The sequence below is a fragment of the Apostichopus japonicus genome, chromosome 10, assembly GCF_037975245.1.
Source record: "Apostichopus japonicus isolate 1M-3 chromosome 10, ASM3797524v1, whole genome shotgun sequence".
In the NCBI taxonomy this organism is placed as follows: domain Eukaryota; kingdom Metazoa; phylum Echinodermata; class Holothuroidea; order Aspidochirotida; family Stichopodidae; genus Apostichopus; species Apostichopus japonicus.
The window spans coordinates 19,921,372-19,933,941 of record NC_092570.1 but is presented as its reverse complement, the minus strand read 5'-3'; the positions used below and the strand labels follow the sequence as shown (position 1 = coordinate 19,933,941).

General features: G+C 38.7%; 1 protein-coding gene and 2 non-coding genes across 3 annotated transcripts; 2 read left to right on the top strand and 1 right to left on the bottom strand.

The window, feature by feature from the left end:
* Positions 1 to 3,567: 3,567 nt before the first annotated feature.
* Positions 3,568 to 7,113, bottom strand: LOC139975196 (uncharacterized). Its single transcript, XM_071982890.1, has 2 exons — positions 6,629 to 7,113; positions 3,568 to 4,797 (listed from the first exon to the last, which is right to left on the bottom strand). The coding sequence occupies exons 1-2, from the start codon at positions 6,988 to 6,990 to the stop codon at positions 4,380 to 4,382; spliced, it is 780 nt and encodes a 259-aa protein (XP_071838991.1). The 5' UTR covers positions 6,991 to 7,113; the 3' UTR covers positions 3,568 to 4,379.
* Trnaf-aaa (transfer RNA phenylalanine (anticodon AAA)) lies at positions 5,337 to 5,408 on the top strand. Its single transcript has one exon. It is a non-coding gene; the product is annotated as a tRNA-Phe (tRNA).
* Positions 5,883 to 5,954, top strand: Trnae-uuc (transfer RNA glutamic acid (anticodon UUC)). Its single transcript has one exon. It is a non-coding gene; the product is annotated as a tRNA-Glu (tRNA).
* Positions 7,114 to 12,570: the final 5,457 nt, after the last annotated feature.

The window sequence follows — 12,570 nt, the reverse complement described above, 5'->3', positions numbered from 1 at the left end:
TGTACTGTGCGTCCTTGTATTGCCGTCGTTTTTATTATTTATTCATTTATACAAGTTATTTTATTACATAGATTAATAATCACTTCGTGCAGAGAATCAGATTGTTCAGTTTGGTCAGCAATGTTTCAAACCCTGCGGAATATTATTCAAAATAAGATGATCAGGCAAAGCACTCCTTTATAAATGTGTTTCAACTGTTTGCTGCAATAATTTAATAGAACATCAAATTGACTTAACAAGCTGATGACCTACACTTGTAAAGCTATCAAACAACTTGGACAAATTTATTAAAATTAATTTTAATCCATGTACTTCTTTTTGGACAAAATATTACGACGGAGTAAGTATATTTGTATTCACTTGCGTTTTATTCGGGACATCTATAGGGGGCAGGGGCGAATTATCCAGTTGGGAGATGAGGCAACTTGCCTATGGGCCCAAAGATCAATGGTCCCAAAAGTTAACAGGCGCAAAGGTCAACGGGCTTATTTTCGAATTGTTTCTACAAAAATGGATAAAGGGGAATGGACCAAACAAATGTTGCCTCATGGACCCCGGACAGTCTTAATTTGGCACTTCTTCGAGGTGAATCTGGTGTAGTGGATTAGGGTCTAATACAACAATTACATCCGCACCGTGATTAAGCCACTGTTACAACGGGGGGGGGGGGGGGGGGACACGAGAGACTAGCCAAGTTAGTATGGCATATGAAAACAGTTCAGAGGTGTGAACTTTGCCACGACGTTATCATGGTTCATGTTGTACTTACATGTGTCTTTACGACTTGATTCGAGAGAAAATTGCATCTCATGTAGGGGTGACCTCATATTTACCAACTGTAATCTTAATAACAAATCGTTGATTACTATTTGAATGTCAAGTGTCGCTATTATCATGAATGGCATTTGCTTAGGATATTTCCCATTGAAATGAGCAAACAAATTATTATTTGTATGTACTTGCATATATCAGTGTCTCTTCAAGTAAACATATACGAGTTGTGACTGACGTGGGTGGAGAGTAAAGGTATATTAGAAAAGCCTAAAGCGCTCACTTTAGTTCAATGGTTGTCATACGAATAGACAAGGACACGCAGTGGCGTAGGAAGGTACTTTTGAGTGGGGGGGCTGAAGACTGATGGCCGGCCTGGGGGAGGGGTCTAAGGGGAGGGGGTGTCCCCCTCCCCTTTGGAATTTTTTGCATTTCCAGGTGGCCTCAGATGCAATTTGGTGCAATATAGCACACTTCAACACCCCACTCCATTTTGTAAACTTAATTTTGTATTTTCACCTGGCCTTAGATGCAATTTGGTGCTCCAAATGAGATTTTTTTTCTCATTTGGAAATGAAAAAGGGGTTTTCTGACTTGCGGAGCGGGGGGGCGGAATGATACTTCCGCCCCTCCACATTTTTCACTGGGGCCCCCCCGGTTCCTACGCCCTTGAGGACACGTCATATGAAGGTGTCACGACAGACATAAATGCGCAGACAAACAGACAGGCAGACATATGTAGCCGAAGTGATGTGCATAGAGAATGTCTCTTGCTGTCATAATATATCAGCTTATAGGTATATACTTCACCATAGACTAACGTTCTTTGCGTACAAAACAAAACAGACTGCATACCATGTTATTATCATTACCTGTTCGGGTAAATTGACAGCTAATTGCACCAGTCTGGCACGAGAAGAGGTGATTCGTATGGCGGAAGATCGCAATATTTACAAAGGGTGATTATGTTGGGGAGTAGATTGTGAAAGTTTTAGTTTAGTGCTGATACCAAAAACCTGCTTCACGATGCAGATTTCTACTAATTATCTGTTTGTGGTTTGTGGAAGCAGAGAACGATGATAATTATTGATTTTCATAAGGTTAACGCTTGGTTTCATCCTGGTCCTTGGCCCCTCTCTGTTCCCTCCACGGACCCGGCACAGCCCTCCGCCCCCCCCCCCCAACCTCACTGCTCATCCCACTTTTAATTTGAACCTCTAACCTTTGTACTAAAAGAAGTTCTTAAACGTGGATGGTCCAAGTCAATTGGCTAATGGAAATCGATTTTTAGTCGTAATCGTCATTGGAGTCAGTTTAGTTAGTCTAGTTGTGGTCTTTATCGTTGTTTTAATTGTTTACCGTTTTTGCAGGGAACAAAATAAGTCGAACCGTAAAGTGAATAAAGGTGATAAGAAGGCGAAGGCTACCACTCCAAATGATAAACACGAATCTGACTACAATACGCCATATTACAACCATACCTATACCAACGCACAATTTCTGATGTTTTTAGAGATACTAACGCAACGTATGACGACATTAATGATAATAGTCATGCATACGATTCTCTATCCATGCAAATGAAGGATGTAGTGGAAACATCTCTAGCTGATGACAACTACGCAATGGTAGATAGTCCTAAGCAATCGCAACGGCATGCAGTTAAGATCGGAAGCACGAGTGGACGCCATGACGAAAGCAAAATGGTTCGTACTGTTAAAAGCAAACCGATTCATTCAGAGAACCAAGAATATGCAATAATTCGATAAACCGAGTTTATCGCCGTTAAACTCTGTTTTTCGATCGATTAACTCAGTTTATCGAATGGATAACCGTGATTGTCGCGATAAACTCAGTTTATCGAGCGAAAAGCAGGGTTACCTCGATAAACTAAGATTGTCGGCGATAAACCGAGTTTATCAAATTGGAACTATGTTTTTCGCTCGATAAACTAAGTTTATCGATTATCTCTGTTTATCGATCAACTGAGTTTATCGATAAACTCAGTTTATCGCTCGATAAACCGAGTTTATCGAATTGGATATGACACGCCACATGTGCAATAATTCGACAAACCGAGTGTATCGCCGTTAACTCTGCTTTTCGCTCGATAAACTCAGTTTGTCGATCGCAAAACAGAGTTTAACGGCGATAAACTGGGTTTATCGAATTATTGCACATGTGGCTTGCCATAGACGTCTGTGAATAAAACCGCTTCAAATAGGTTAAAGTGTTTCCAAATGTTACGAAATATTTGTAAGCAAATTTAGGAATATTTGTTTGCTTGGTGATAATCATTACTGAAAATTTTTGTGTGCACACGTTTTTATGGTTCACAAGATTTTTTAAACAAGTGTATACGAGTTTTCACTGAAAGGTGATATCTTAAACCGCGGGTTTCTTGTTTTTTTGGTTTCGATGATAATCATAACCTATGTAGTCATGCAGGCGGATGATTAGTGTGTGGGTGAGTGCGTGTCGTTAATATGAAATAGCTATACTAAGTTTTTCTGATGGGTAAAATTGATTGCTTTGCAAAAGTGCTGAAAATTTTCCGAATCTTTTAGCGAAAACTACATCTTCATAACATTTTGTATCGCGAAGATTTAAGTTTTATAAATTTTGTGATATTTTGTAAATGCATCTGGCAACAGCAGATTGGATGATGTCATCAGGGCAATTCAGCTGAAAATTTCTTTGTTTTTCTAAATCATTTGTCAATCATTTATGCACAGGGGAAAAAAAACATTTTAATGAAAAACATGCATTGTAATGAAATTCAGAGAACTTTGACAGTTAAGTAAACATTCCAAATTTATTCAGGTTTCAAAGATACAACAATATGAAGATTATAATTAGTCTAAGTTTAAAATATATTGAAGAGCATTTTTCCACATGACGTCACAGATTCCCTACTGTGATTCAACTTCCTGGAAGATTTGAAGGTTAAGCTAGTCAAAATAGGTTACATTAAATCCACCATATCTCGAGCTAGAGGCAGGATACTGAGATGGGGTTTTCTACATAGCAGCGTGGATGATATTTCCCTTCAACATAACTTTCACATTGTTTGCCAACAGATTACACCCAAATATAATCATTTGCATAAAAACTTTCTCATGAAACAGTTTCTTTAAGCTTATCTTGATCAATTTGCTGATAGTATATGTTATATTAAAATGCTATAAAAAATGCAACAATAACGAAGTACAAATCAAAAAGTTTTAAAGTTTTGAATTATTAGCTTGTTATATGTGATTGGTTATTTAATATGAAAAAATAAGTGTTCTGGGATGGAGAGAACCGACTGGACTGATTAATTACTTGATTATTCTTGCCTCATTTGATGGGAATATTCTACGAGAATGTCTTATTTTTATCAATTACACCCTCAGCTGTTTAATGTTTCCTTTTCCTAATACACTAATTATATCGATTTGGTAAACTTAAAGTACCCACCGAAGCAAATATTGCTTGTAGTTGACAGAAAAACTAACTATTGCATGCTTGTCATACTACAGAGCCTATTAAATTCCTCATCTATTCAGTATGTAGATCATACAGAAATGTTGACAAAAGTCTCAAAGGGTTCAAGCAGGTCGTTGTTCCTATCGAACGTAAAGTTCGCAATCATTAGGCGGATTGTTGATACACCCATGGTTGTACCGAATACGTTCCCCCGTGTTACATTTCCAACAGCAGACCTCACCTAAATACTCGTGCACGGTATCCTGGCAGTGGTCGGCTTTGTAAGTCAGGAAAATGTGTCGACTGTTCGTCCGTAAGATGGTCGACGAAAAATGATGACAGGCGCGAATACCGCCTGCATCGGAGATAACAGGAACGGTCTGGTGGAAGAAATCCTGGGCATAGTCCATACAAAATGAACGGCATTCTCGCAACATATCCCGGCACGTAAGGTCAAAAAGAATACTCTTTTGAACGGGGTCAAAGTGATACATTTGGTACATGTCCTTCACATCATTCGGGTTATTGTAGGGTCCCCACTTAAGATCACACCAGCAACTGAAATAAATAAATATTAAATTAAGGAAAAGGAAAGAAAATAAATCATGATCAACTTGTAAAACCATGTAGTAGTAACATTTACAAACCATAGTAGCAAGGTGATAATTTATTCAACCTTAGGTTATTTGTGACACCAATATATACAGCCTAACTGCCACTCAGTAGTGACTATGATAATCAATATTTTTGGTCTATAGATAAACTTGTATTATGAGTAAACAACAGCACGAGTGGCCTATACGAGTACCAGTATTATATTTCTCTTGACATGAGTACGGGTACCAGTATTATTTCTTTTGGTATGAGTACGGGTACAAGGCTCTATTAGCACAAGTACTTACACCTTTAAAAATGACCCGAGTACAATTCCACGAGTACGAGTACACATGTAGCTCAGTGCTCTCACAGAGAGTATATATATATATATATATATATGTCACCAAAAACAGAACTAGCATTGTTCGATGCAGGTGACAAACGCCTACAGTGGAATTACGACCTCCCTTACCGGTTTCGAACCTCTGGACATACAATCAGCGTCCATAGCCTAGTGGTTATGGTGTCCGCGTAAAGAGCGGAAGGCCCGGGTTCGAATCCCGGTGGAGGCTGGAAGTTTTTTCACTGTTCTTGATTTTCCAACTCATTAAGATTTTCATTTATATATACATATATATATATATATATATATATATATATATAAATATATATATATATTTGACAGCTCTCTATTTATGGTGTATCGATTGTTTCACCCCTTTGAAAAAAGGCTTGCTGTTCTAGTCTACCAAACTGCTGGTCATTCATTGGCAGCTGTATAACCTAAATAAATGAATTCGTTAATCTTTCACGGCCTGGCAGAATTCTAGGCTTAAATTCTGGTTTCCTTTTCCAGTTGTATGAAAGGTTTCCTCCTCCCCTTCTCTCTCTCTATCCTCCCAATTCACAGGGTTGGTACATTATTTGTACTCCAGATACACCGGTTGATCACTTTCTTTTATCATTGTGATTTTCTTTAAATACGATCGAGATGGCACAAGAGTTTATGAATATATCATTATTCCTTTTGCAGAACCAATAAGTAGTCCCGTATGGTCTAGTGGTTAGGATTCGTGGCTTTCACCCACGCGGCCCGGGTTCGATTCCCGGTACGGGAAGCATACTTTTTTAATCTGTCTTTGGGTCTTTTATGCAGCTGTTGCTTCATATTTTGATACATATAGCCTGAATGTATAATTTGATATGTATATTTATAAAGTGGTTTCGTAATATTAAATTGGGATAAACTGGAACACGCAATCACCAGTAAGTCAAGAATATTTGAGTTCAGTTCTCGTCCGTTTATATTCGAACCAATTGATCAGGTGCATGTTCGTTAGGTTGCATTATAATAAGATATATTGGCCTATATGTATATATCACACATGCACTAATGTTCTTATAATGTATGTAATATGAAATGTCCTTGTCTATACTTAGGCTAAGTTTCATAAACTTAATAAAGTTTGTATAATTATGTATACAATTATAAAGCCTTTTAACATGGAATTGAAAGAAAAATAATAGTCAAACAACTCTAACCGTCTCCGTGTGAGTTTCATAATTTTATACCGTATCCGTTAGTTTAATGTATGTTTAAGTGTCCATAAAGCCAATAGAAATGTATGGTCTTACAGTGGAATTCTTATTGCACATTGACAAAGTAAGATTAATTTTTTCAATACCGTTTACATCGGTATACGTCTAAAAATGAAATACAAAAAATCGCTTTTAATTTTCCCATACATGGACGAAGTTCATACATCAAGACATTTGAAACATATTCACTTACGTTCTTCGAAAAAGTGACTTCTCTGCAACGGACTGTGTTTTAGGGATATCAGCGATGAATTCCTTTAGATTGTCGATGTCCATCGTGTCCAATTTCTTGATAAATCCTTGGATTTGATCGCCGGTCAGATGGCTGAGTTTCTTTCTGATGATATCTAGTTCTTCCTTGGTCAGTAGTCCTGTTCCTTCATCTGTAGCGAAGTTAGGGTGTGATTTCATTGGCGTTTCTTTATCAAGGTTCCGAATCATATTTTGGATCTGGTCATTTGGGACATCCTCTCGAGTTTTCGTTTCGATCTTCACAGCCGAAAAGGCCAAACCGATAAACAAACTGATAAACGCTAGGCTTGTTATGCCTTTCATGTTTACTGGCAATATACCACCTGAATAATGTTGAGAAACTTGATGAAACCCTCAGGAGTGTGCACGAACAGGCTCGTCTGTAAAGTAACACTGAAATGGTTAAACCCAAGGCGTAAGATTTCATTTGAATGGAACTATGTACGTTAGTAGATAAACCGAGATGGTTAATGTATTTACAGCACCTTAAAGGTGTTGTACTTGTGAATAACAGGACCCTGTTTCATCCTGTCAAACTTTCAAAATGAAGCAATTATAATATTGTATGGTCGACAGTCTTTGTTGTGTATACCATAAAAGTGCTTTTCGATTGTGAAATAATACTATGAACTATTCAATAAACTATTCGAATTTTGCTTAATGTCCAAGATTTCTTAAATGTCAAGAACATGATCCCTTTAAGTATCAAATTGCCGATTTGTTTACACAGCAAACAGCAAAACTTTGATAAATTACATCATTGACACTTGTAATCAACAAACTTTATAATTACTAACTTGATATTTAGAGAATGATAACAGCTATAGGTCGTTCCGCTGATGCTACAAAACCACACATTACAAAACGTTGGTTCGAAAGGTTCGTTTCAGATCAAGGAACTAAGGTTCATTCTTTTGATTCTAATTTGCATTTTTTCTTTGTGTTGACTTGAAAATCCAGCGTTACGGGGAAGACATACAAGATTTACCCCTCCTTCTCCATCCAATTGCCCCTCCTCACTCTCTCTCTCTCTCTCCACCTCTTGGCCCCCCCCCCACCCTTTTACCTATCACCGAAGAAAAAACCACCACATTAGAAGAATCCTCTTAAGGCAAGTGCAAACACAATTTTCAAACTTTTTCTTAGCAGCACGCGATATGGGCATGATATCTGCAAGAGGGTTGAGAAGTGATGTCTGGAAGCAATGCATATTCATACTCCTAAATATTCTCTCGCGACAGACTCTATTCAACTCCAAGTCCACGGGTCTTTCATGTCAGCAAAGGGACCATATCTGGAGCTTGCCTCTTCAAAAAACTGTCTGGCAGTATGAACGTGTCAATAAAAAGCCTAATTGTTCAGTACCGTCATTAAGAGTGTGTAGGGCAGGGGTTCCTATAACTGGGGTGCATGAACCCCCAGGGGGTGCGTGAGTCCATCCCAAAGGGTTCGTGAGACGTTTCTGAAAGTCAAAACTAGAATACTTTTTGTTGAACTAAAATCTGATATATCATATAATTTAGTAATGTACAAAATTCGTACCTATCGACAAACTCCTTTCGCGTTCCATAAGCATATGTTGCCATAGTAGTACCGTACCGTGCAGGTTATAGATAACTGAATCATGAAACGGAAACAGGCCGCATGACTTTGGTGAAGTTGGTGTACGCATGACAGTACGTCGTGAAGATAAAAAGCTGAGAATGTAACTGAAAGGTTGGCCAAAGTAACTATTATTATTATTTTGGAAATTCCAAATGACCTCCATTTTGCCCGACACAAACAAAGTTAGCATAAATTCATGCTTGAAAATTGTTGTTGAGTGACAACATGCAGTCACTAGCCTGTTTTAACATGATATAACAGTTCAATATTACACTATGAACTTGATCTTTTACGAAGCACTGTTATGCGTATTAGGCCTACAGTATCATAATAACTCAGATCGTGTCTCGAAAAGTTGGGGGTTCGTGGACAACTCTGACATACACAGAGGGTTCTTGGGGGCGGGGGCGGGGTAAAGTTAGGGAAACCTGGTGTAGGGCAAGGCAAATTGCTTTAATTCTGTATCAAAAAAGTCTCCCAAGATGGAGCTCTGGGATATAAAACAGACCATGTTCACTGTCTTGATACAAACTCAGTCTCAGTCTTCTTTACATTGGGACTGCGATCATGTGAGTATGACAGCGGTGCGTTAATTACAATACTCCAATTCTCTTGAAACGAGAACAGATATCATCAATGCATGGGTCGAAACTAAAAAAGGCTAGAAAAACAGAAGCTGCCTAACAAATTGTCTGTTCTGGACAGAACGACTTAAAAGTCGATGTATTATAAACTAAAGCAGACACCGATGTTCGAACATTCTTTATAAACTGTACTTGCATATCACGCTCAATCACATGTACAGGCATATTATAGTCACATGACAGTATGAGCACTATGACTATGTTTATTGTTCGCAACTGTTCATACTGTCAGTATGAGCGGTTTGAATCACGATATGTGACTATAGTATAGAGAGGTACTCAGAGGAATCGAGCGGCAGCCTGGTCGCGCCCAGAGGACAAATATGTCGTCGGAACTCCAATATTATGAAATGAGAATACATTATTCCAAACTTTCCCGGTGCCCCACATTATTTCCCCGTTCCTCCAAATTTCTATGGACCTTAATTGACTAAGGAACGGGAGCTGTAGCCTCCTGCCCCCTGCCCCCCCCCCTTCGCCAGACGTTGTGGTACTAGTATTGGACAACTGGCTGCAGTGCACACCGAGTTACCCAAACCCTCGATAGGAAATATGCATTAGAATGTTCTTGTTTGTGAAGAATATATATGCGAAGGAAGAGTGTTATTTTGTTCCTAGAAATGTTTTCTTCGTTCTTACGCTGCATCGGACATATCGTTACCATTAGGCCTTACTGTGAAAATAAGTTGCAGTGGAAACCATCTTAATTTAATGCATAGACCAATTCAAGAGCTTTACTCCATGAAATTTGGTCTGATGAAATTGGCTCATCCTACCAACACCCATGGATACCGGCAGTGGCGTAGCCACGGGGAGGGGGGCATGGGGGTGACATCCCCCATGAAAGCTTGTCGCCCCCCAGTCACCCTCCCACTGGGATTTTGGGTGTCGAAAAAAAATTACATGTGCGAAAAATATATCATTCCGAATATCATTCGAATCTCCATGATGACCACTCATGAACGACCCTTCGACCGCGGACCGGCAGTAGGCTATAGTTGCTGAAAAACCTGACCTGACATAGCGCATAGGCCGATAAGACATCTACAGTCGCACTGTACTGAAAACGCATGTTAACGACAGTCGAATTATATAATTCCTGCTCTAATAAATACAGGCCAAGGGGGGGGGGGCGAAGGGGGCGACCGCCCCCCCCCCCCCCTGCTGAGCATATATTTTTGTACGTTTTTATGATATCGCTAGTAATTTCAAAATAGAAAATGCTTAGATGCAACTTGCAAGGCCTGGGAAGTGCAATTTCCAGCGATCTGGGAGGCATTTTCATACGGCATTAGAGGAACTACTCTCAACTGGCTTGAAAGCTATATTTCGAACAGATATCAGTATACCTTGTATAAAAACTCTAGATCCGATCTTGCTAAAATTCGTTGCGGCGTTCCACAGGGTTCAGTCTTAGGTCCTTTGTTATTTATTCTATATATTAACGATATTTGTCATGTCTCCAAACTAGCCAAAATCATTCTCTTTGCTGATGACACCAGTATTTTCTTCGAGAGCGACGACATAATCACATTATCTTCCAACGTGTCAAATGAATTAAATAAATTCTGTAGTTGGTTTTCAGCCAACAAATTATCACTAAATGTACAAAAAAGTAATTACATTGTCTTTAATACTCGTAATACACTTATTTGGAATAAAGATATATGTATGGATGGTAAAATAATTAAGCAAGTTTATACTACTAAGTTTTTAGGTGTAAATATTGATTGTAAACTTAGCTGGCGCAACCATATTTCAACTATTTGCAGTATAATTGCACGGAATGTTGGCATATTATCTAAGTTGAAATATTATCTATCGGAAAACATACTCAGAACACTATACCAGACCCTGGTTGTCCCGCATCTCACTTACTGTTCCATTATTTGGTCTGGTACATACAACACCAACCTTAACAATCTTATAATACTCCAAAAGGCAGCCATTCGCCACATAACACATTCAGCCCCACGTGAGCACACCAGTCCCCTATTTAAGAAACTCAACTTACTAAAAGTGCACGATCTCATTAAAGTTAAGCTTGCATTATTTGCCTACAAGACCTGGAATGGATTACTACCAGCTGCCTTTGACAATTTTTTAACCAGTAACAGAGATGTACATAATCATAACACGAGGCATGCTAATCATGCCCACTATAATCTCTACAATACCACCATTGGAACTTTAAGCCTACAAAACCGTGCAACAAAAACATGGAATCTTCTAATGAACGATTTAAAGAGTAAAAAGTCAGTCACATCCTTTAAGAAGTGGTTTTGTAAGGAAATAATAGCTAGTTACTGACTAAAACTAAATTATACCTGTATGTAATTACTATATATATATATATATATATTGAACATTTAATTTGTACTTATATCTATGTATGTATTCATACACATATATATATTTTGTTTTTTCTTTTCTTTTCTTTTCTTTCTTCAGGGAGTCTTCCACATTGTTAAGCTTTTAAGCTTTATGGAAGACTTCCTCCACTTTGTACTTTTGTGGCAAACAAATAAATAAATAAATTTTCGGCCAAAATTTTCTTGTACGCTTCGCGCCAAAATATGGGGGCGCTACGCTTATACGGCCCTGATACGGCTCTGATAGTTTCCAATGCTGAATCTACGGCTCTGAAAATTTGCCTACAGGTGCGCCCCTCCCTTGGCAAATTCCTCGTTACGCGCCTGAATAAATATTAATAAAACAGCCAATCGGGATCATGTAACCAGTGCGCAACTGAACAAGCTAGTGAGCTATACTATTCCCTTATAGAAAGGTCGTTTCCTGGTACTGGAATGCCAAAGAAGATGTTAAAAAGGAAAAAATGCTGACATCAAACAGGTTTCTCACGTCATTGCTCGATACTTTGTTACATTTTCAATCGGGTTTTCACTTCTGGGACGTACCCTGATGCTCTTAAAACTGCTAAAAACCAAATTTTCAAGAAAGGAGACAATACTACCGCTGAAAACTACCGGCCAATCAGTCTATTCACCCTAATAATATTTCAGACGCAATCTTTGATGTCAGTTTGACATATAGTTCGGTCATTTCAGTATGTTACTTGCCTGAAAGCCCAGCCAATCTTTCCTTATTTTCCACGCGCAATTTGCAGAATTGTCATAAAATGTCAATGCCGGTGTCAAACTCACAAAAGAGATGTCATGATATTTCAAAGTAACTTACCAGACTGTTTTTTTTTCTATTTCACTAAACTATTTGATGACCATATCAAGACATGGGATCTCAAAATTAAATGATGTTGAGGAAACTTTAGAGCAGCTAACAAGGCCTGGGAAGTGCCATTTCCAACGATCTAGGAAGCCTTTTTAGCTAAAAGTTTCTGAGACGCTGCGCGCCAACTTATGGTGGCGCTCCGCTTAGATAATAACAAGACGCCCTCCCAGGAAATGATCAAGCCACCCCAGCGCCCCCCCCCCACTGCAAAAATCCTGGCTACGCCACTGGATACCGGAGATCGCCGACAAGCTGAATGCTAACAGAGCCGTATATTAAATAAATATACGGCTCTAGACATTAATACTGCATAGCGCCATCGTTTTTTGCGTCGTAAACTGTTCACATCAGGTTAATTGGAAACCAGTTAACCATTAACCAGTTA

Coding starts and splice junctions, on each gene's coding strand:
- LOC139975196 (XM_071982890.1), bottom strand. CDS start 6,990: ATGAAAGGCATAACAAGCCTAGCGTTTATCAGTTTGTTTATCGGTTTG. Junction 4,798..6,628: donor AAGTCACTTTTTCGAAGAAC/GTAAGTGAATAT, acceptor TATTTATTTCAG/TTGCTGGTGTGATCTTAAGT.